Source organism: Monodon monoceros, unplaced genomic scaffold (genome assembly GCF_005190385.1).
Source record: "Monodon monoceros isolate NGI ecotype Baffin Bay Population unplaced genomic scaffold, NGI_Narwhal_1 Super_Scaffold_20, whole genome shotgun sequence".
Lineage (NCBI taxonomy): Eukaryota > Metazoa > Chordata > Mammalia > Artiodactyla > Monodontidae > Monodon > Monodon monoceros.
The window spans coordinates 63,623,841-63,644,756 of record NW_021703777.1 but is presented as its reverse complement, the minus strand read 5'-3'; the positions used below and the strand labels follow the sequence as shown (position 1 = coordinate 63,644,756).

At 44.0% G+C, this 20,916-nt stretch overlaps 1 protein-coding gene across 3 annotated transcripts in view; it reads left to right on the top strand.

Annotated features, from left to right (window-relative positions):
- The window catches only part of PDGFRA (platelet derived growth factor receptor alpha), a 43,822-nt gene extending 24,071 nt beyond the window's left edge, over positions 1-19,751 (top strand). For 2 of the 3 annotated variants that reach the window (XM_029235258.1, XM_029235259.1), the window contains exons 13-23: positions 1,227-1,331; positions 1,717-1,827; positions 2,078-2,231; positions 3,093-3,259; positions 5,483-5,598; positions 5,960-6,082; positions 7,024-7,135; positions 8,226-8,325; positions 8,439-8,544; positions 9,788-10,029; positions 16,351-19,407. In XM_029235258.1, coding sequence (XP_029091091.1) covers positions 1,227-1,331; positions 1,717-1,827; positions 2,078-2,231; positions 3,093-3,259; positions 5,483-5,598; positions 5,960-6,082; positions 7,024-7,135; positions 8,226-8,325; positions 8,439-8,544; positions 9,788-10,029; positions 16,351-16,498 — 1,484 coding nt within the window. In that variant the 3' untranslated portion in view covers positions 16,499-19,407. Of the gene's footprint in view, positions 1-1,226; positions 1,332-1,716; positions 1,828-2,077; positions 2,232-3,092; positions 3,260-5,482; positions 5,599-5,959; positions 6,083-7,023; positions 7,136-8,225; positions 8,326-8,438; positions 8,545-9,787; positions 10,030-16,350 lie in introns of all 3 variants that reach the window. The other variant, XM_029235257.1, reaches the window with a different exon arrangement.
- The last annotated feature ends 1,165 nt before the right edge of the window (positions 19,752-20,916 follow it).

Genomic DNA, 20,916 nt, shown 5'->3' with positions numbered 1-20,916 from the left:
AATCATCAAGCCAGCTTATCACAGACTTTTCAAATATTTCAATCTTGGGCTGAGACCAAGAACATGAAGCTTTAGTCCAAGGGAATTTTTTTTGGTTTTTTTAAAATCACATTCTGAATGAATGAAAACAGGACAAAGACAAATGAAAGTTAGAGCTAGAGGTTGTGTCATCATGACTATTCTAACAGTATGTACTTCAGAGATGCCAGAGACAACATTATCCACTTGTCTCATTCCAAAATATAGCCAAGTTAGGTCTTCTTACAGAGTTACTTAAACTGAAATCAAACAAGACACCCTATTCACATACCTATACCTGGGAACTAAGCTTTCTTTATTATATTTTCCCCCCTGTTTTACAAAAAGGGATGAGGAGCTCAGGGAAGTTCAAAAGTAATAAAATATGGAGAAAAAGGGCAACATCCCTAACGTACCAAGAGGCAGTCCTGTGTCTCTCTGCTTCTGTGTATTGTCAAGTTGCTAGGGAAGCAGTACCTTTCCAGGAACAGTTTCCAGCCGTGCAGACATGCCGTCACAGGCGGTGTTGGCTGTTAGTGCCCTTTTATGAGCCGAGTCTTTCCCTGGCTTGGCAGAAACATCTGTTTTAGACTGTGAGCTCTTTTAAGAGTGGGGACCAGAGCTTCCATTTCATTTTGTATCTCCCAGCGTGCGGCAAAGTGTTGTGCTCCTAGGGCATGTTTAGCCTTTGCCCTTCCTAGTCTTTCTAAGAAACAGGCAGCAAGGGAGCCAGCCCGAAGTTGTCTTCATCACCGCTTAGAATCCGTGATGTCTTGAATACTGAAGTATTGCCAGTGGATAAAGGCTTATTGATGCAAAAGATGCCCCTGTTTGTGTGCGGAAAACAGAAGGGTAGAGAACCAGGAGGTTTGGGCCAGAGCCACAGAAAGCAAGTGCCACAGAGCCCACGATTTGGCCCGGTTCTCCAGCTGGTAGACAGAGTGCTCACACCAGCGAGGGCTACACCCTCCTTCTTCCCGCCTGTGTTTTCCTTTCCTTTGCAAATGTTATTTGACAAAAGCAGTTATACTAATTTCCTTCCCTGTGGGCTCAGTTCTGGTTTTGACATGATGACTTGGAGGAATCATTATGCTTCCTCCATATGGGAGAAACACCGCCCAGCTGTGTACCCATGAGCGCTGGCCGCGGTAAATGAAGCTGATGAGATGCCTGATTCTGCATGTGTTGATGGTGCTGGTTGCCCACAGGTCGTATCCTGGGCTCTGGTGCATTTGGGAAAGTGGTTGAAGGAACTGCCTATGGATTAAGTCGGTCCCAACCTGTCATGAAAGTAGCAGTGAAGATGCTAAAACGTAAGTGCCCCTTTCTGAGGATTTTTTGAACATGGAGATATTAAGTAAATTGCTCAAAATCACACAGCCAGTAAATGCCAAGTTTAGGACTAGATCTTGGTTCTTTTGATTCTGGGATTTATGCATATTTAGACTCTTTTGTCAGTTAGTTTTATTTAGATTGTTCTTGTTGCCTATATGTTGGAAAACCAAGAGTTATTTTTAGTGGCTTCTTTTTACCCTGAAGACTAGGGATTAGTTATTAGCATCTAGACTGAGTCACTGTTTCTCTTTTAGACTGTTGTTAAATAAAATGATGTCCAGTCGTAGGATTAGCCATGTTTGGGGCTTTTTCTGGGTAGTAAATAGTTTAGTTGAACCGATACGTGATCTATTTCTTCAATAGCCACAGCCAGATCCAGTGAAAAACAAGCCCTCATGTCCGAGCTGAAGATAATGACCCACCTGGGGCCGCATTTAAACATTGTGAACTTGCTGGGAGCCTGCACCAAGTCAGGTAGGCTTGCTCACCTGGGAGTGAGGATTTTCATAGAACACTACGGTTGTGAAGACTGTCTAGGCTTTAAAATTCCCAAACGTGCCAGCAAATATAAGTCCCTTCCTTGAATGGAGTTGTTGACTAGATTCTATTGAGGGAAGCTCACTGTTCTTGAGCAGCGTCTCTTACCAGTGTAGACACAGTGTAATTCATGGCTCTTCTGTTCTTCACTTTCATGCTCACCTCCAACTGGTTTTGGACCCCACAGGCCCCATTTACATCATCACTGAGTACTGCTTCTATGGGGATTTGGTCAACTATTTGCATAAGAATAGGGACAGCTTCTTGAGCCGCCACCCAGAGAAGCCAAAGAAAGAGCTGGACATTTTTGGATTGAACCCTGCTGACGAAAGCACACGAAGGTAGGTGCGAAGGGAGACGCTGTTGTGAATCGTCGTCTTATGAGCTTCACCAGTGGAGAGAACCCATGTCCTGATAGAGACCGTGTCTGCAGATTCAGTGCCAGGAGGTAGCAAGACTTAGAGTCAACTACCAGGCTCCATCATCCTGTGACACGGTGCTGAGAGATACCTGATGTCTGCAGATGTTTTGAACCAGGATGTCATGTTGGGGATAGGTTTGCTGATAGGTTTGAATGAGAGCGAGGGTTGGAATAGTTCTGGGAACCAGTTTGCTGTTTATGTGTGTTCTACTTAAGACCTCTAAATGCATCTCTGGCCAGGGATGCCGCAGTACTCATACCTTGTGAGAAACTTCTAAGTTTGAGATACTGGTCCTTGCTGAACCCTGTGCCTATCAGTCAAGCCAATGAAGCGACGATCCCCATTGCAGAAGTCTAAAGTGGCTAAAAAGATCTGTGTAGATACAAAGTTCTGTAAGATCAGAAAGGACGTGAGTTCACTTCATATTAATTTACTCAATGGACACCAAATTGGTGCTAAATTTATTGAGTAGCAGGGTTTGTCTGCCCAAGCCACTTGGTCATGTGGTGCAGGTTTGTGGCCCGTGAACTGAAAAACAGAATGAAGACAGACACAGCTGAGTTGAGATGGTCCATGTGTTTGTGTGATCATTGATTGTTGCTCATCCCCCCGACTAGACCACCCTCGTGAAGGGTATGGGTGGTTGTGCTTTTGTTCCCTGTGCCGCCCCCATGGGCACCACTGCCTCGCATGTGGTGGGTACCTAGTTGTCATCTACTGAATGTCGGGCGATCACTGCAGAGGACAGCCTGGTTAAGGTTTCTTTTTCTGTTTTTACAGTTACGTTATTTTATCTTTTGAAAACAACGGTGACTACATGGACATGAAGCAAGCTGACACTACACAGTATGTCCCCATGCTGGAAAGGAAAGAGGTTTCTAAGTACTCAGACATCCAGAGAGCGCTGTATGATCGCCCAGCCTCATATAAGAAGAAATCCATGTTAGGTAAAGGTGTCTTTGCTTATGCTTTGGGTGTTGTGATCTTCCAGTGGTTTAATATGATACCTAAAATACTCAGAAGATGCTGAGCAGGCCTGGTAAGTAGGACCGCCAGGCCACATGCTTCCTAACTGCAGATCTGCACACCTGAGTCTATGACATGTTTTTGAAGGTCTGTGGCCTGTGAATTGAAAAAAGAAAAAGAATAAAGATAGACCTAATGTAATAAATTTTTCAGACTTTAAATGTAATTATTTTATTTTATTAATTTTATCTTTCTGTCCAGTTTTATTCAGATATAATTGAGATACAGGACTGTGTAAGTTTAAGGTGTACAGCATAATGATTTGACTTACAAACATCATGAAATGATCACCACAGTGAGTGTAGTGAACATCCATCATCTCACACAGATGCAAAATAAAAGAAAAAGAAAAAGATTGTTTTCCTTGTGATGAGAATTCTTAGTATTTACTCTCTTAACTTTCGTATATAATATACAGCAGTGTTAATTATATTGATCATGTTGTACATTATATCCCTGTAATGTACATTTTAAAATGTAGTCATTTTAAAGAATTGTTTATTCTGACATAGTGATATGCATTTTTTGGTGTTAGCATGACTTTTTTTTTTTCTTCTTCAAGTGAAAGTATGGTGGTAGTTGATGTTTTCTCTCAGGACCCTTACTTGGAACAATTAAAAGCTGGCAATCTTATATTGGTTCCTAATATATTTTTTTAATTTAATTATATAAATCTCTAATATCTGTGAGTTCAATAGCCCTTGTTTTTAGCTTTGCTAATATCCAGTTTGTGTTAGAAACTGGAAAGTGGACAATTTGAGGTTGTATTTTCTGACAAGGGTGTTGGGTTTTTCTACTGAATGTTGTTTGAAGGAAGATCCGTTTGTGGCAGGGTTGAACTGACTTGTAAACTCCAGGGAGCCTAGCTGATGCCCATAGCAGATGGACCACCCCACATCTGCTGGGGGGTGGTCCTTCCAGGCTTCTACTCTCATCACAGGCTTGGAGTGGGGAGGAGGCTGCTAGATAGATCTGATGATGCCTTGTTCCATAATCTTGTATTACTGGGTCTGAGACCTCCCGTTGGTCCCTGCAAAAAGGTGTTGAGCTGTCATGGAAATTGTTTTGAAAATCATTAATGTACTCTGGATGCTTTCAGGGTTCTTAAGTGAAAGGTACAGTCATTAAAAAAAGAATGTGCTTGTTCTGCAAAGCGCAGTACAGAGTAATATTTTCCACTCCTGCAGCTCCAAGGTCCATTCACATCTCATTGCCAACTGGGTAAACTTCCAAGCCCTTTTAGAAGATTAGCCAGTGAGACTTGTCGGAACCAGTCCTTCCTCTCCCCTCCTGTATTGTTAAAAATAGTTTACGTTGCTTCCCAGGCTGGACGTGGCTCTAGATGTCAGGGGAACCTGATTCATGCTCAACCCAGGCCCAGTTGGCAGGCAGACCATTGCTTTCTGGCTGGAAAAATGTGAAGGGCTGCAGCTACTCTTCACATGCCTGAACTTTTTCAAAAAGTGTTGAGAACTGCTGGCCTAGATTGCCTCCTTCCTCGAAAACCCTGGGACCCTTCCAGAGGGGACCAACTGGGGAAAGTGGACAAGTTACAAAGAAAGGGAACTACGCGCAAAGTCTTTGGCACTGACCTCTAAGATCGCTACCTCTAGTTGGACTGGTGGCTAATCTTATTCACAAAGTAAGCCAAGTACTATGAAGGTGGCTTTAAAAAGAAAAAAAAAGCAATTCCTAGAAGCTGCTTTTTCAAAGAGCCCTCGTGTACATTCCTCACGGAAGATTTGTGTGTGTGTGTGTGTGTGTGTGTGTGTGTGTGTGTGTGTGTGTGTGTTTAAAGTGGCTGAGGTGATTTGCTAACTAAGATTGAAAAAAGAAATTTGGGAGGCAAACAACAAAATATGTGTGTGAACGCATGATACTGGTCCTTATGGAATCATATATACTTATATATATACTTAAACCAGGTATATGTTTCTACAGATGTATTTCTTTTTAAAGAGAGCACTTTTGCATATTTTACACACCCCCCTGTGAGGTTTAGAAACTATAACAAAATGATCTTAAGTGTGTTCTTTGGACAAGCCTCCGCAGTCTGACGAGTGGCCCAGCCCTTCGGGAGTATCAAGGTGGGTGATGTTTCATGCTGTCCGCCAGCACCAACACACTTAATTCCTTTCCTGCAGACTCAGAAGTCAAAAACCTCCTTTCGGATGATAACTCAGAAGGCCTTACTTTGTTGGATTTGTTGAGCTTTACCTATCAAGTTGCCCGAGGAATGGAGTTTTTGGCTTCAAAAAATGTAAGTGTATTCAGGGGACAGAGACTTCTTTAGACCCAGGCCACAGATCTGAGCAAGGTGAGCGTGGAAGGGAGATCGTGGAGAAGCCTGTAGCAATGGCTGCTTCTCTCTTCCTCATCCCCAAAGCAGAGCGGGGCATCCAACAGGATCAGGTGTCTACTTTTCTCCAGAGCTTTGTCCCTCTCGGGAGGGACTGGGATGAGAACCTGAGAGAGGGGAGCTCTTTATGCCAGGACAGCCTCCCTGAGGCTGTGTGCCAGGCAGCTCCAAGCGCCCCCGTGAAGTGGCCAGTCTTGCAGGGGTGATGCTGTCTAGCGCAGGTGGACTGACACTCCCCGTCATTTCTTCCCTTTCTGCGCAGTGTGTCCACCGGGACCTGGCCGCTCGCAACGTCCTCCTGGCGCAAGGGAAAATCGTGAAGATCTGTGACTTTGGCCTGGCCAGAGACATCATGCATGATTCGAACTACGTGTCAAAAGGCAGCGTACGTGCTCTCACCTTGTTTGGCGTGCTCGCCCTCCCTCACTTGCATCTCTGAAAGCAGGTGTTGCTTCCAGCCATTCAGTGCCCAGATTTTTAACACAGGGTCCATGACATTCATGAATGGGCTGCAGGGGTCAGTATGAAAAGCACAGGCTCTACAGACAGACTCCCTGGGTGTGAGCACCATCTCCAGCACCTACTAGTGTGGGAGCTTGGGGAAAGTTACTTGGCCATTCTGTACCTCGATTTCCCTCTCTGTATCGGGGAAGTGACATTAGTACCTGTCTCCTGAGTTGCTGCGGGGTATTAGATCACTGGATTCATGTAAAATTATTAGGACAGTGCCTGGCACATACAAAGCAGCCCGTAAGTGTTAGTCATTAATACATAAGTTGTGCATTTATTTCCAAGGAGAGCACCTCTTTTATCAAATTTTCAAATGGTGTCTACGACCCCTAAAATGTTAAAACCATTTGAGTTAATACATCTTAGAGGCACCGTTTCCTTAAAGCTAGTCGTTCTGTCCTACACTTGAACCTTCTCCCCACTATTTCTTATAGTTCAAAAATGTAATTGGCTCTCGGGTCACTAGGTCTGGTCTTAATTTTGTTCCTAGGAAGACCTGAAAATAGGGGACAGGTCCATTCAGGGCTCACGCTTTTGGGGTAGAAATTCAGGATTAAATATCTTGGCATGTTATTCCTTGGAAGGGTGTAAGAGGCAGCAGTGACCATCCATCATTCATTAAACACGTATTGAGCACCCACTAGGTGGCAGGCACTCTTCTGAGTGCCGAGAGTACAGAAGTGAACTAAAGAGACACTCCTGTGGGGCAAGGTTGCCAGTGCAAGCTATTAGCCCAGAGAGGACCCCTTTCTATTCCTGCTGCTGTAGATCACAGCTGCATATGCTGGGTTTAACGTCCTCCCCGCTTCCCTGCAGACCTTTCTCCCGGTGAAGTGGATGGCTCCTGAGAGCATCTTCGACAACCTCTACACCACACTGAGCGACGTCTGGTCTTACGGCATTCTGCTCTGGGAGATCTTTTCCCTCGGTATGGGCCTGACATCTCTGCTTGTTTGGGTTGTTCTGGAACAACACTGGAAGGGAGATGCTGTGTTTTCCAAGCTCCAGGATGTAAACAATGTTAAGATACCTAGTGTGGGTCAGGTGCACTGCAGCCGATTCACATGCTGTGCACTTACGATGGCTAGTGTGTTTCCGAGCAGACCGAGAAGGGGTCTTGAGGAACTGTGCCCTCACCCCTGGCCTTTGCCCCCCTTCTCCTCTGAGCTACATCAGAGGGACTGTCTCCTACTGGAAATGCTCCTGATGACATTCACTCACCCGCTGCTTCTTCACCTTGGACTTTGGGTTAAGTGGGTTCACCAGTGGGGATTCGCCCTCCCTCACCTCATGGTGATGGACACTCAGTGAAAGCAGTGCATTGAGGGAAGGGGAATGGTGACTCCCTTCCTGGTCATCATTCTGGAGGAGAGAAACCTTCTAGTCATTCAGTAAGTCAGGTACCGGTTACTGAAGAACACAGGTGCCCCGAGCTACCAGGTGAGGGCCCTGCGAGGGGGTGATTCACGCCCCTGACTTCCAGATAGTTCTCCTGGGGAGATGAAACTTACACATTTAATGATAAGCTGTGTGGTCCTGATTTAAAATTGTAATGGAAGCTCAGAGAACAGAGGAGTCCTGGAGTAGTTTTGGAAGGAAACTAAACTTGACCTGGCCTTGGCCACAAAAATGGGAAATGTTTCATGAATCCACTATTGTCCTGATGTGACAGTAAAGGGCTTTCCCTGCCTGTTCTCCTTTTTCGACCCTAGTTCATCCCTCCATAGATGTCACTGTGGGTCACCCAAGTGTGTGGCTTAACTGAGTCTCGTATTCTGTGACAAACAGAGAATTATCTAGACATTTCAAGACTGCTGTCTTAATTATTTGAACATTTCTGATGGAAGTGACTTTCCGCTGGGCGAGGCCGTGAAATCAAGCAGATGGCAACACTTAATTTCTTTGGAAGAACCGCTACTTCAAGGCGGGGATCCCCAAACATTTTCTAGAGGTGCCGAGCGTTTCAACAGTGTACCACACACTCGTCAGTCCTGGTCATTTTCTTCTTGGGTCCTCAGGTGGTACACCCTACCCTGGCATGATGGTGGATTCTACTTTCTACAATAAGATCAAGAGTGGGTACCGGATGGCCAAGCCTGACCACGCCACCAGTGAAGTGTGAGCCCCCCTTGCTATCCCGTGGGTCTGTGTTCATGCCCGGTGGGTCTCTGGGGGTAGGGGGTGCCCTGACGTTCCTCCCTGTGCCCACTGTGAGTCCTGTGCTTCTCCAGCTATGAGATCATGGTGAAGTGCTGGAACAGTGAGCCAGAGAAGAGACCCTCCTTTTACCACCTGAGTGAGATTGTGGAGAATCTGCTGCCTGGACAATATAAAAAGGTTTGTCTGAGCCTCTTAAGATGGGTGAGTGGAAAGGAATGGGCAAAGGGAGGAGACAAGAGCTGGTCATTGTGCAGGAGAGCAGTACTGTTCAACACCATGTTAAAGGAGCATTTTCAAAGGAGGAAAAAGATTGTGTGATCCAGTGGCCGGGGCTTCAGGGAGTGCTCCCTGGGCCCTTGGTAGCAATGATGAGTAGAAACCCTCCTCTTCCTGCACGGCTCCCTTTCATCCTGAGTGTGCAACACCTGTAAGCACTTCATTCTCCATATGTTTGAGTATCTGAAGCTACTGTGCAGTTAGAAGTCTCAGAGCATCCACAGCCATTAAATCGCTAATTTGAATGCACTTAAATCCATGCGAAATTGGCTTTTACCAGCTGACTGGAAGGAACAACCTCAGCTGTTATCTGTGGCTCCAGCTGGTTTTTTTGTGGAATAGGAAGCATTGTTCAAAGGAACAAATGTAATTTCATGGAACCGAGCAGGATACAGTAATGAGTGAAACAAATTTTTGCTGAGATGCTGAGAAGGAAACCCAGACACACTTGTATAATAAACTCAGTTTCTTAGATTCAGTCACCATGTAGGTTTTCCATACTTATTGCTTCTCTTCCTTCTTCTCGAGGAAGAGCAGTGTTAGCTGAACTGGAAGTTAAATACTTTTGTTTATCGATTATCTCACTGCCCCTTACAACCGCCATAAGTGAGGCAGAAGGAAGGAAGGAAATTAACGATAGGAAAGTCAGAGACACTCTGGTTGGTGAAATTGTGTTGATGGGAACAGACTGGAACTATTGTTGAAAATGGGGTCTTTTTTAGATCAATGGTCCCTAAGTTTTGAATTACATTTCTCCAGTGTTTGGGGATTAGGAAGACTTCTGGTGTGGTGCTCCCAGTGGAAGCCCTGTTCACCTCTTATTGGGACCCATCCAAGCCCTGGAGAGACTGTGTGATGCGGACCAGAAGGGTCCATGCTAGTCCCAGAGAAGGGAGTGTGTGTGTTTGGGGACACAGTTGTAGCTACTGACTGAGAAGGGGTTCTTGGTATCTCAAGACCTACCAGCAGGAGATCTCTGCCACGGGTGGCCCTTTCTTCATGTTACACATCTCTGGGGAACAGTTAACACCTGACTCTCCTTCAGTTGTCAACAGTTAAAAAATAGTAAGCTCTGAGCATCTGTGTCCTTTTTTGCAGTTCTATCAGTAACCCTTGAGTAACTATGTGAAATGAACATTTGCAGAGTTATGAAAAGATCCACCTGGACTTCCTGAAGAGTGACCATCCCGCCGTGGCACGTATGCGCGTGGACTCCGACAATGCGTACATTGGCGTCACCTACAAAAACGAGGAGGACAAGCTGAAGGACTGGGAGGGTGGCCTTGACGAGCAGAGGCTGAGCGCAGACAGTGGCTACATCATCCCTCTGCCTGACATTGACCCTGTTCCTGAAGAGGAAGACCTGGGCAAAAGGAACAGACACAGGTAGACACGAGACCTCAGCTTCCCGCCGAGCTCTCTCCCCTCCCCTCCCCCAGTGCACCTGAAGGGGAGGAGCCATTGCCCCATTGTGAGGCCCTCCTGGTGCTGAATCTGTCCTGGGGGAGCCAGTGGCAGAACCCCCAGGGGTCTGTTTAGTTTTGAAAATGCTTCCCAGATGATTCTTTAAATTTTTTTTTTTTTTTTTAGTTTGCTCAAATATAGTTGGCTTACAATATTATGTTAGTGTCAAGTGTACAACATAGTAGTTTGATATTTTTATAGATTATACACCATATAAAGTTATTATAAATTATAGATTATTTCCCTATATGTGCTGTATATTACATCCCTGTGATTTATTTATTTTATAACTGGTAGTTTGTACCTTTTAATCCCATTCACCTACTTTGCCCCTCTCCCCTCTTGGAACCACTAGTTTGTTCTCTGTGAGTCTGTTTTTGTTTTGTTTGTTAATTTGTTTTGTTTTTTTAGTTTCCACATATACGTGAAAACATACAGTATTTGTCTCTGACTCATTTCACTAAGTATAACACCCTCCAGGTCCATTCACGTTGTCACAAATGGCAAGATTTCATTCTTTTTTATGGCTGAGTATTTCATTGTGTATATACACCGTATCTTCCTTATCCATTCGTCGGTTGATGGGCACTTAGGTTGCTTCCATATCATGGCTATTGTAAATAATGCTGTTAAGAACACTGGGGTGCACGTATCTTTCCGAATTAGTGTTTTCATCTGCTTTGGATAAATACCGAGAAGTGGAACTGCTGTGTCGTATGTTCTAGTTCTATTTTTAATTTTTTGAGGAACCTCCATATTGTTTTCCATAGTGGTTGCACCGATTTACATTCCCACTAACAATGTACTAGGGTTTTCTTTTTTCCACATCCTCACCACCACTTGTTATTTCTTGTCTTTTTGATGATGGCCATTCTGACAGGCACGAGATGAGATCTCACTGTGGTTTTCATTTTCATGTCCCTGATGATTAGTGATGTTGAGCATCTTTTCATGTGCCTGTTGACCATCTGTATGCCTTCTTTGGAAAAATGCCTATTCAGGTCCTCTGCCCAATTTTTAATTGGATTGTTTGGGGTTTTTTGATTTTGAGTTGTATGAGTTCTTTATGTATTTTGGTTATTAATCCCTTATCAGACATATTGTTTGCAAATATCTTCTCTCATTCAGTAGGTTCCCTTTTCATTTTGTTATTGGTTTCCTTTACTGTGCAAAAGGTTTGATCAGGTCCCATTTGTTTATTTTTGTTGTTGTTGCTCTTGGCTGAGGAGACAGGTCCAAAAACATATTGCTTAGACCAACGTCAAAGAGTGTACTGCCTATATTTGCTCCCTGGAGCTGGTGGAGGTCTGGGGCAGGAAGGGACATGTTTCCCTGATGGAGAACCTTTGACCTAAGTCCTCAAGTAATTTGATCAAACTGACACAGCAACTATGATTACTGAAATAATATAAGCCTCTCTTGCTGATTTTTTCTTTTCATTTTTGGCCCCGCAGCATGTGGGTGGGATCTTGTGGGATCTTAGTTCCCCGACCAGGGATCTAACCCACATCCCCTGCAGTGGAAGCTTGGAGTCTTAACCACTGGACCACCAGAGAAATCCTTCTTGCTGTGTTCTTATTTAGTTTCTTAATTCAGAGCGAGGAGAAAGTTGAGAGGCGGGCTGTACTGGGCTATTTGACTCTACATCAGTGGTTTCATTTATTCATTCATTCATTCATGCTACGTTGGGTCTTTGTTGCTGCGCCTGGGATTTCTCTAATTGTGGAGAGCAGGGGCTACTCTTCATTGTGGTGCGTGGGCTTCTCATTGCGGTGGCTTCTCTTGTTGCGGAGCACGGGTTCTAGGCGTGCGGGTTTCAGTAGTTGTGGCACACGGGCTTAGCTGCTCTGCGGCATGTGGGATCTTCCCTACCCAGGGCTCAAACCCACGTTCCCAGCATTGGCAGGCGGATTCTTAACCACTGCGCCACCAGGGAAGTCCCCATCAGCGGTTTTAAACCCTGGCTGCAAGTTGGAACCACCTGGGGAGATTTGCTAACTACTGCTATACAAGCCTCATCCAGGCCAACAAATGATAATCTCTGGGAGTGAGGCACAAGCACTCTCTGGGTGATTTGTTCTTTCTTTCTTTCTAACTTTGTATTATGGAAGATTTCTAACGTGCATAATTCAAACAGTATAGTGAACTGTCAGGTACCCACCACTCAACTTCAGTGTTGATGAACCCATGACCTGTCTGCTTGCATAGCCATATCTACTCCTCCTCTACCACTTCCCTCTGGATTATTTTGAAGCAGATCCTAGACATCATATCATTTCATCCATAATATTTCAGCATACATCTCAAAAAGATAAGGGCTCTATTTAAAAAAGTAACTATAGTTATTAAAAATAACTGCAGTACCATTATTTCACCCCCCAAATTGACAGTAAATAGTTAAAAGCATCAGATTTCCAGTCAGTGTTCAAATTTCCTTGATTCTCTCATAAATGTTATTTTACATTTAGTTTGTTCTGTTCAAGACCCAAATAAGGGTCACACACTGACTTTGGTTGATAGAGCTCTATAAGTTCGTTCTGCCTCTTTTAGCCCCCTTGCATATTGTTTGTGTAAAAATCAGAGCATTTGCCTGTAGAGTTCCCACATTCAGAATTTTGCTGCTTGCATTACTGTTGTGAGTTTTATCATATGCTTCTGTCTCCTATGTTTGTTGGAAATTGGTAGTTAGTCTAGAGGCTTGATCTGACTCAGTAGGTTTTTGGTAAGTGTGCTTCAAAGATGATGCTGTGTACAGGAGGTACATGCTGTACCGTTGTCTCTTTCTGTGACAATAGCAGCCACTGGTGATCATACCTAGACCCATTAATTTATTACCAATGTGACGCTAATGCACAGCCAGCACTAGGACCATTGGTTTGTATGGTCCAGGGGGAGGGGCCATGCCCCACTTCCTTGCTCTCTTTGCATAACCCTTGGACAGAGGCAGGAGAAGGTAGGTGGTGATAGTGGCCCCAGGTTCAAGGTCCAAGTTGCTTATGAGTTTCTCTCTTTCTCTCTTCATTCAGGATATTGCTGTCTCTTTCTCATTCAGTTGAATACATATAAATATTTAGGCAGAAGCACATGACATTATTATTTTGGAGGCTTATAACTGTGACCTCTCTCAACCAATTTAGGTATAAGATATAGACAGCCCTTGTTTATGTGTATGCACCAGGTAATTTTAAAAATATAGTTTTTGTTTGTTTGTTTTTGTGATGAGATTTAGAGATGGGGAAAAGTGGGCTGTCTGACTTACCTTTCTATTTATCCTCTGCTCAGAACAATTTTTAAATGTGTTTATGTTCCTTTAGTAAACAGTGTTTCTCCAAGTTTTGGGTAGTTTTTGTAGAACTTCTTGGGGGTGGGAAGAAGGTTGAACAGTGGGTCTTGGAGTGCTCACTATACCCCAGATCTGTCATCCATTTGGTTACTTTGTGTTTGAGGGCCCTGAATATTTCAACTGTAAAAAAGGGTTCTGCTTCTAAATAAAGTTAGAAAATCACTTTGGGATAAATAACATAAGAAAGGTGCCAAGAACTGTTCCAGGGGTACACAAGGCTGGACTTCAGAATTTGACATGTATTCCACAGAGAGAGCAATTCTAGTTGGCAGGTAGTTGTTGTATTAGAAAACTGGGACTTCTGTAAGGGTGATACATTTGGTTTTCTCTGAATCACACAAAGTATGTCCCAAATGATTACACTAGGTCAGCGAGACTATGGCCCTGACAGGTGGGCTGAGATGGTGAGTGTCTTAGCTTGTGCTGCCTTAACACAGTACCACAGACTAAGGGGCTTAAACAACAGGAATTTCTCACAGTTCTGGAAGCTGGAAATTCAAGATCAAGGTGCTGGCAGGTTTGGTTTCTCCCAAGGCCTCTCTCCTTGGCTTGCACATGGCCACCTTCTTGCTGTGTCCTCACATGGGCCTTTTCTGTGTGTGCATCTCTGGTGTCTCTTCTTATAAGGACACCAATCCTACTGGGCTAGGGCCCCATCCTTATGACTTCATTTAACCTTAATTACCTCCTTAAAGGCCCTGTCTCCACATTTTTCACATTGGGGGTTGGGGCTTCAACATATGAATTTGGTGGGATACAATTCAGCCCATAAAAGATGGGGGATTCCAGATCTGGGATGCTCTGGGTGTAGGCAGGCAGGAGTGAGCATGGTGGTCTTGTGGAACACCCTCCTCAGGCTCAGAATGCTTGGCCTTGGGAGGCGAGTGGGCCTGAGAAAGAAAGGGCCTTGCTGTAGAGGACTTGGGGATGCTAGGTCAGAGCCTATCAGGAGTCAGGTCCTGGGCTACAAGATGAGCACTGTGGCTTGGGAACCAGAAATAAGCCCAGTCATCAGCATTAGGAACCCCCGTCCGTGAAGCCTGATGAGCAGCAAGGATGATGTGGTGCTGAGTCTTGGTGGAAGCTAGCTTCTTCTGTGCCCACAGTCCAGCCATTGGCCAAGGTCCCAGGAACTGGGTTTGGCCTCTTGGGGAGAGAGGCTGCCAGGACTAGATGGTTATTAAGACCAGCCAAGTGGACTAGGATTCACAGTGAGGCTTTAGGACCAGGGTATAAGTGGGGAGGGAAGGTGGAGTACAGACTAGGAACTGAGCAAAAGCTCAGTCTTAAGGAAGGGCCCAATCTGGAGGGCTATGAAGGGGAACTCAGTCCAGTAGCCCCATAGGTTCTAAGAGCTCTCTGGGCCACAGGGGCCCCACGGTGGAGGGTAGCAGACTGTTTCCCATGGGCTTCTATTGGCCAGGCTTGGTTCTCTGCTTGGAAACTGATATGGAAAGGAGGGGAGAGAGCCTCTTTTTCGGTATGCATGTGTGAGACTCTGTCATGTGGCCACCCAGCTGATGGTATGGTTTCTACACCGTGTGTGTAGCATGGTGCTGCAGCCTCGCCATGAGGAGGTCAAGCTGTGGTCCTGCCTATCAGCAGGTGATAATCTGCTTGGAGCTAAAAGAGATACATGAAAATTTAGCAACACAGGGCAGGATAACAGTAAGAGAGTAAGAGTTCAGAGAAGGGAAGACAGGCAATAGTGACAGTCTGGAGACTCTAGAGAATATTTTCTAAAAATTTTTGTGAAAAATTTTAAGTGTCCAGAAGAATTGTAAGAATATATCTACCACTTAGATTTAGCTGTTGTTAACACTGTGTCACATTTGCTTTACCTATATATTATATATATAATATACATACATATGGTAGGTGTTGTGTGTGTCACAAACATACACTCATACTTTTTTTTCTTGCTAAGTCACCTGAAACAAAATCATTTGAAATTCCAGCACACATCTCCTAAGAATAAGGAGACTCTCCTACATAACCATAATAGCATGACCACACATGAGAAAATTGACAACTATTCCTTGATATCATCTAATATCCGGGCCCTATTCAAATTCAGAGTTTGGATAACAGCAACAATAATCATAACTAACATTTATCGAGCACTTATTATGTGCTAGGTACTCTGCTCAGTGCTGTATGGTTATTGCCTTACTGCTGTATTTAATCTCCCTAACAAACTGGAATATTGTCAGGCACTGTTGTCATCTCATTTTATAGGCAAGGGAACAAGTTCAGGAGGTTAAGGGACTTGTGTGAAGTCCCACAGCTGGTAAGTGGTGGACCATTCCAGATCTAAGGCTGTCTGACTCTAGAACTCCCTTCTCAGACGCTACTCTAGTAAGTAAAGAGCCTTCACCTGGGCCTTTAGGACTCAAGGGGGGATTGGATGTAAGAGGAGGGGAAGGAGGGCATTCGTGGGGCGTGGGGTGAAATCCTGAGATCACAGTTTGGACGTTCAGGAGCTTTCAGGGCTAGCAAGTGACTGACCCGGCTGCACTTTGCCCCAATTTCATCCCTCTGCTTTTTCTTCCCCAGGCCTTTTGATCGGTCATTGCTTCTTTTCTCTTCCACTGGGGTTGAGTAGGGAAAATAGAAATTGTCATAGCTTGTTAGCAACTTTGATGGAAGATCTGGCAGAAGAGAAGGGAAGCTGAAGTGTGGAGATGACCTGTGGATCTGGGTTTTCCATACGGCTCACTGCAGTGTGATGGGGGCTGCGTCTGGCTTGGTGGCAAAATCTTGCCCAGCTGGGTAGCCTGGGTTTGAATGACAAAGGATGTTGCAGGAAGAGCTCCTTTGCCTTTGGGGGGCCACCTTGGAAATGCCCCCATGGTCTAGTCGGTCTGACTGTGATCTTTTCTATTCTTTCCCCTCTCCAGCTCGCAGACCTCTGAAGAGAGTGCCATTGAGACAGGTTCCAGCAGTTCTACCTTCATCAAGAGAGAGGATGAGACCATCGAGGACATCGACATGATGGACGACATTGGCATAGACTCCTCGGACCTGGTGGAAGACAGCTTCCTGTAACTGGCAGATTCGGAGGGGACCTTCCACTCCTGGAACCAACTTGGATCCTTTTAAGAAAACCACTTTACTGCAATGCAAAGTTTGAGGGGAGGACTTGGATGATGTGTAAAGAGAAGTTCCCAGCCAAGGGCCTCAGGGAACCTTCTAAATACGAATGAATGGGATATTCTGAAATGAACTTTTTTGTTGTGGCCTCTGGCAATGCTTCAGTAGCATCTCATTGGCATGTGAAGTATGGAGGTAGATGGACAAGGAAATAACGGGCCACAGGAGACAAACTTTGCGATTCAGGGGCATTGGTGAGATTCCAACGTACACAACTTTTACTGCAGCAAAACTCCAGCATTGTAATTATGTAAATAACTCTAACCAAGGATGTGTTTTGATTTGTATTAACTATCTTCTCTGGACTTCTGGAGAGACCACTCAGTCCACCCATGTACTTCACGCTTGAAACCTGGTGCCAGCTGCTGTTGGACTTTCTTATGAAGTACATGCAAAACCACTTTTGAACCTTAAAAGGTACTGGTACTATAGCATTTTACTTTTTTTTTTTTTTTTTTTTAGTGTTGAGGAGATAAAAGATAATAATTAACCAACTTTGTTTATTAGATTTGGGTCATTTAGAAGCCCGACAACTCATTTTCGTATTGTAATCTACGTTTATAATACTGCTACTGTTACCAGTAATGCTAAATGTGTAATATGTAACACGTTTTCCCTACAGAAAAGGCACAATTTAAAAAAAATCCTTACTAAGTAGGTGACAAGTTTGACAGTTTTTGACCTTTATATTAAATAACATGTTTCTCTATAAACTATGGTTATAGCTTTAGTGGATTAAATTTAGTTGAACATAGAGAACAAAGTAAGAGTAGTGTCTTCCAGCAAGTCAGAGTTTTTAACTGTGTACTGAATAGTTCCCTAATCCGTTGTACTAAAAGCAATTAACTGCCCTTTGAAGTAATGCGATTTGGAATAAATAAACAAAACCCCTAAATCCTAAATGTTCTCAATATTAAGGCATGGGTCTCTGCCTAACGTGGCTTCTCCTATTATTACCCAGCGGAGAAAGTAATCAGCAAGAAGACTGGATTTGCAGAGATTTTTCTCATGCCTGGCGGTAATTCTGGTGGAACTCAACACATAGATATTTTTAATTCTGCGAACCCTGAAAAAGTCAGAAGGACGCCCTGAACAGGAGCCCCCTTCCTTACCCCCAGGAGAAATAGTTTGGAACTCTGAGACAATAAAGGCATTGTTTAGTGAAGGCTGTGTGTGCCATAGCCTGGATCCTTGGTCCCCATAGGTAACTGGCAACCAGAGTCATGAGATTCTATGTCCCCATCCGAGAGATTCTGAATTAATTAGGTCTGGGGGAGCAGAGACCTGTATTTTTATAAACATCCTGGCTGTTCTGATCAGCCAGATTTGGGGAACACCGGCGTAGATGACAGGAAGTTGCCATGGGAAAAAAATAATTTGAAATAGAAATCAACCATGTAGGAAGCCTCAATTTGCATCTTTGGCTCTGGGTCAGTGACATTTAATGCCATATATCTGGTAATTGCTACACTTAATTTAATATCACAGTCTTAGCTGAGACTGAGCAAGCCAAGTCTTGGTTTAGTAGATCTCACTGCGTGGGGAACTGAACCCCCTCCCCACCAGTTTCCTGCCAAAAGGCATATACAAAAATGATGCAATTCAGTGAACCAAGTCTCTGTATGACCAGGTCACTATTTTGGTGAAAAAAATTTTAAGTTTTACTGATATTTTGGGGTTAGAGGGGAGGACAGATTGTCACATCCATCCAGATTGTCAAACCGGTTGTTGTGGGTTTATTGGCATTCTGTGCGATACCACTTAATTGCTGGCACCATATGAATGAAACATGGGCTGTGATTACTGCAATCACTGTGCGTACTCGTGGCAGGTGATGCTTTGGAAGATGTAGAAGCAATAACAAGGTACTTGAGTACCTACTGGTGTAATCTCAATGCAAGCCCCACCTTTTTCATGGTAAGTGTGAAGACTGAGCCAGATTGGCCAATTTAAAAAGAAAACCTGACTAGGTTCTGTAGAGCCAATTAGACCTGAAATACGTTTGTGTTTCTAGGATCACGGCTCAAGCACTCTGTTTATCGCTCCCTGTTTATCGTACAGCCTCCTTTTGTTGGTGCTTTGCATTTTGATGTCCTTTGAGTCTTGCATGACATCATGAGGCTGGATGAAAATTCTCAGACCAGCAGGATCTAGTCCTGACGAATGCTGTCACCTGAGTTTGTATGTGGCTGCATTTTTTTTTCTCTCTCTCTTAAATAGGGTTTTCAGTGTATGACAGATTTGTTTCCTTTCTGGCCTCCTGCAAAGACCCCAGATGAAAATGTGTCAATCCTTCCTGCTTTCATTTTTATGAAGACAATCAAAGTTGGCCTGAGAAACACAATTTGTGACTTTTTAACTGATTGATGATGTCCTTAAAATGTGGTCTGCCAATCTGTACAAAATGGTCCTATTTTTGTGAAGAGGGACGTGAGATAAAATGATGTTATACATCAATATGTATATATGTATTTCTATATAGACTTGGAGAATACTGCCAAAACATTTATGACAAGCTGTATCACTGCCTTTGTTTATATTTTTTTAACTGTGATATTCCCCACAGGCACATTAACTGTTGCACTTTTGAATGTCCAAAATTTATATTTTAGAAATAATAAAGAGAAAAATACGTAAATGTTCCCAAAACGGTGGTGTGGTGAATGTTGGAGAACTAACTCGATAGGAAGAGTCTACCGATACAATTGTATTACAAATTGCCCCGTTCATGTTTTTGTTTTAAAACGTGTAAATGAAGATCTTTATATTTCAATAAATGAGATATATATATAATTTTAAATTATGCTAAGGTTTTAGCATTTTTGTCTTTAGTTTAACCATAAATTATACCAATCCTGTTTAATTTACTTTAGTGACATTCTAGTAGGACTCTGTATTATGGTTTTAATGAAACCAATAGAAAATTCTAGTTTCAAACATTATTTGAGGTCGTTTGTTCTCAGAACCAGCATTTGGCTTAAAGATGACTGGCACCTAGCTCATCTTTGATCCTGTCTATTGTTTGTTATAGTAGCGTTTTGTGCATTTTCCCCTGCACAAGGAATACAAGACTGCATTTACTCTGGACCCGGTTCAAACATTGTTCAAGTACGCAAAATAAAAGGTTAAAGTCTTTTTTCACCGTATCTTCTTCCCTGTCCCTGTCCCATTTCCCAGAGGAAGAACTGCATCTTTTTTGTGTGTTCTTTTACCCTTTCAGCCCCCTTTTTGTTCATCTGCTTATATACATATATACACATCTCTACTTTGCTTTATATTTTACCTAAATGGGATTGTACTTTATGTAATGCTTTATAGTGTGCTTTGTTCTTTCTTTTTAATAGACTTAATTTTTTTTAGAGCAGTTTTAAGTTCATAGCAAAATCGAGCAAAGGTACACAGATTTCCCTCATACGCCCCCGTACATGCACCGCCTCTCCCATTATCACCATCCCCCACAGAGTGGTACCTTTGTTAAGACTGAGGAACCTACATTGACACATCATTATCACCAGAGTCCACAGTGTTTTTTCTCTTTAAGTGCTATCTTTTAGAGATCTCTGTCACAAGCATATATAGGTAAACCTTCCGAATTTTTTATCAGCTGCATAGTATCCTATTGTGTAAATGTACCATAATTTATGCAATCTCGTTCCTATAGATAGATTTATGGTTTCCAAGCCTTTGCTATTAAAATGACTTCATGGACTTCCCTGGTGGCGCAGTGTTTAAGAATCCTCCTGCCAATGCAGGGGACACGGGTTTGAGCCCTGGTCTGGGAAGATCCCACATGCCGCAGAGCAACTAAGCCCGTGCACCACAACTACTGAGCCTGCGCTCTAGAGCCCGTGAGCACAACTACTGAGCCTGTATGCCACAACTCCTGAAGCCTGCGTGCCTAGAGCCCGTGCTCTGCAACAAGAGAAGCCACCGCAATGAGAGGCCCGTGCACCGCAACGAAGAGTAGCCCCTGCTCACTGCAACTGGAGAAACCTGGCGCACAGCAACAAAGGCCCGACGCAGCCAAAAATAAATAAAATAAAATAAATAAAATACAGGGAGGGGCTTCCCTGGTGGCACAGTGGTTGAGAGTCCGCCTGCCGATGCAGGGGGCGCGAGTTTGTACCCTGGTCTGGGAAGATCCCACATGCCGCGGTGCGGCTGGGCCCGTGAGCCACGGCCGCTGAGCCTGCGCGTCCGGAGCCTGTGCTCCGCAACGGGAGAGGCCACAACAGTGAGAGGCCTGCGTACCGCAAAAAAAAAAAAAAAAATAGAGGGAGGAGCTTCAAGATGGCGGAAGAGTAAGATATGGA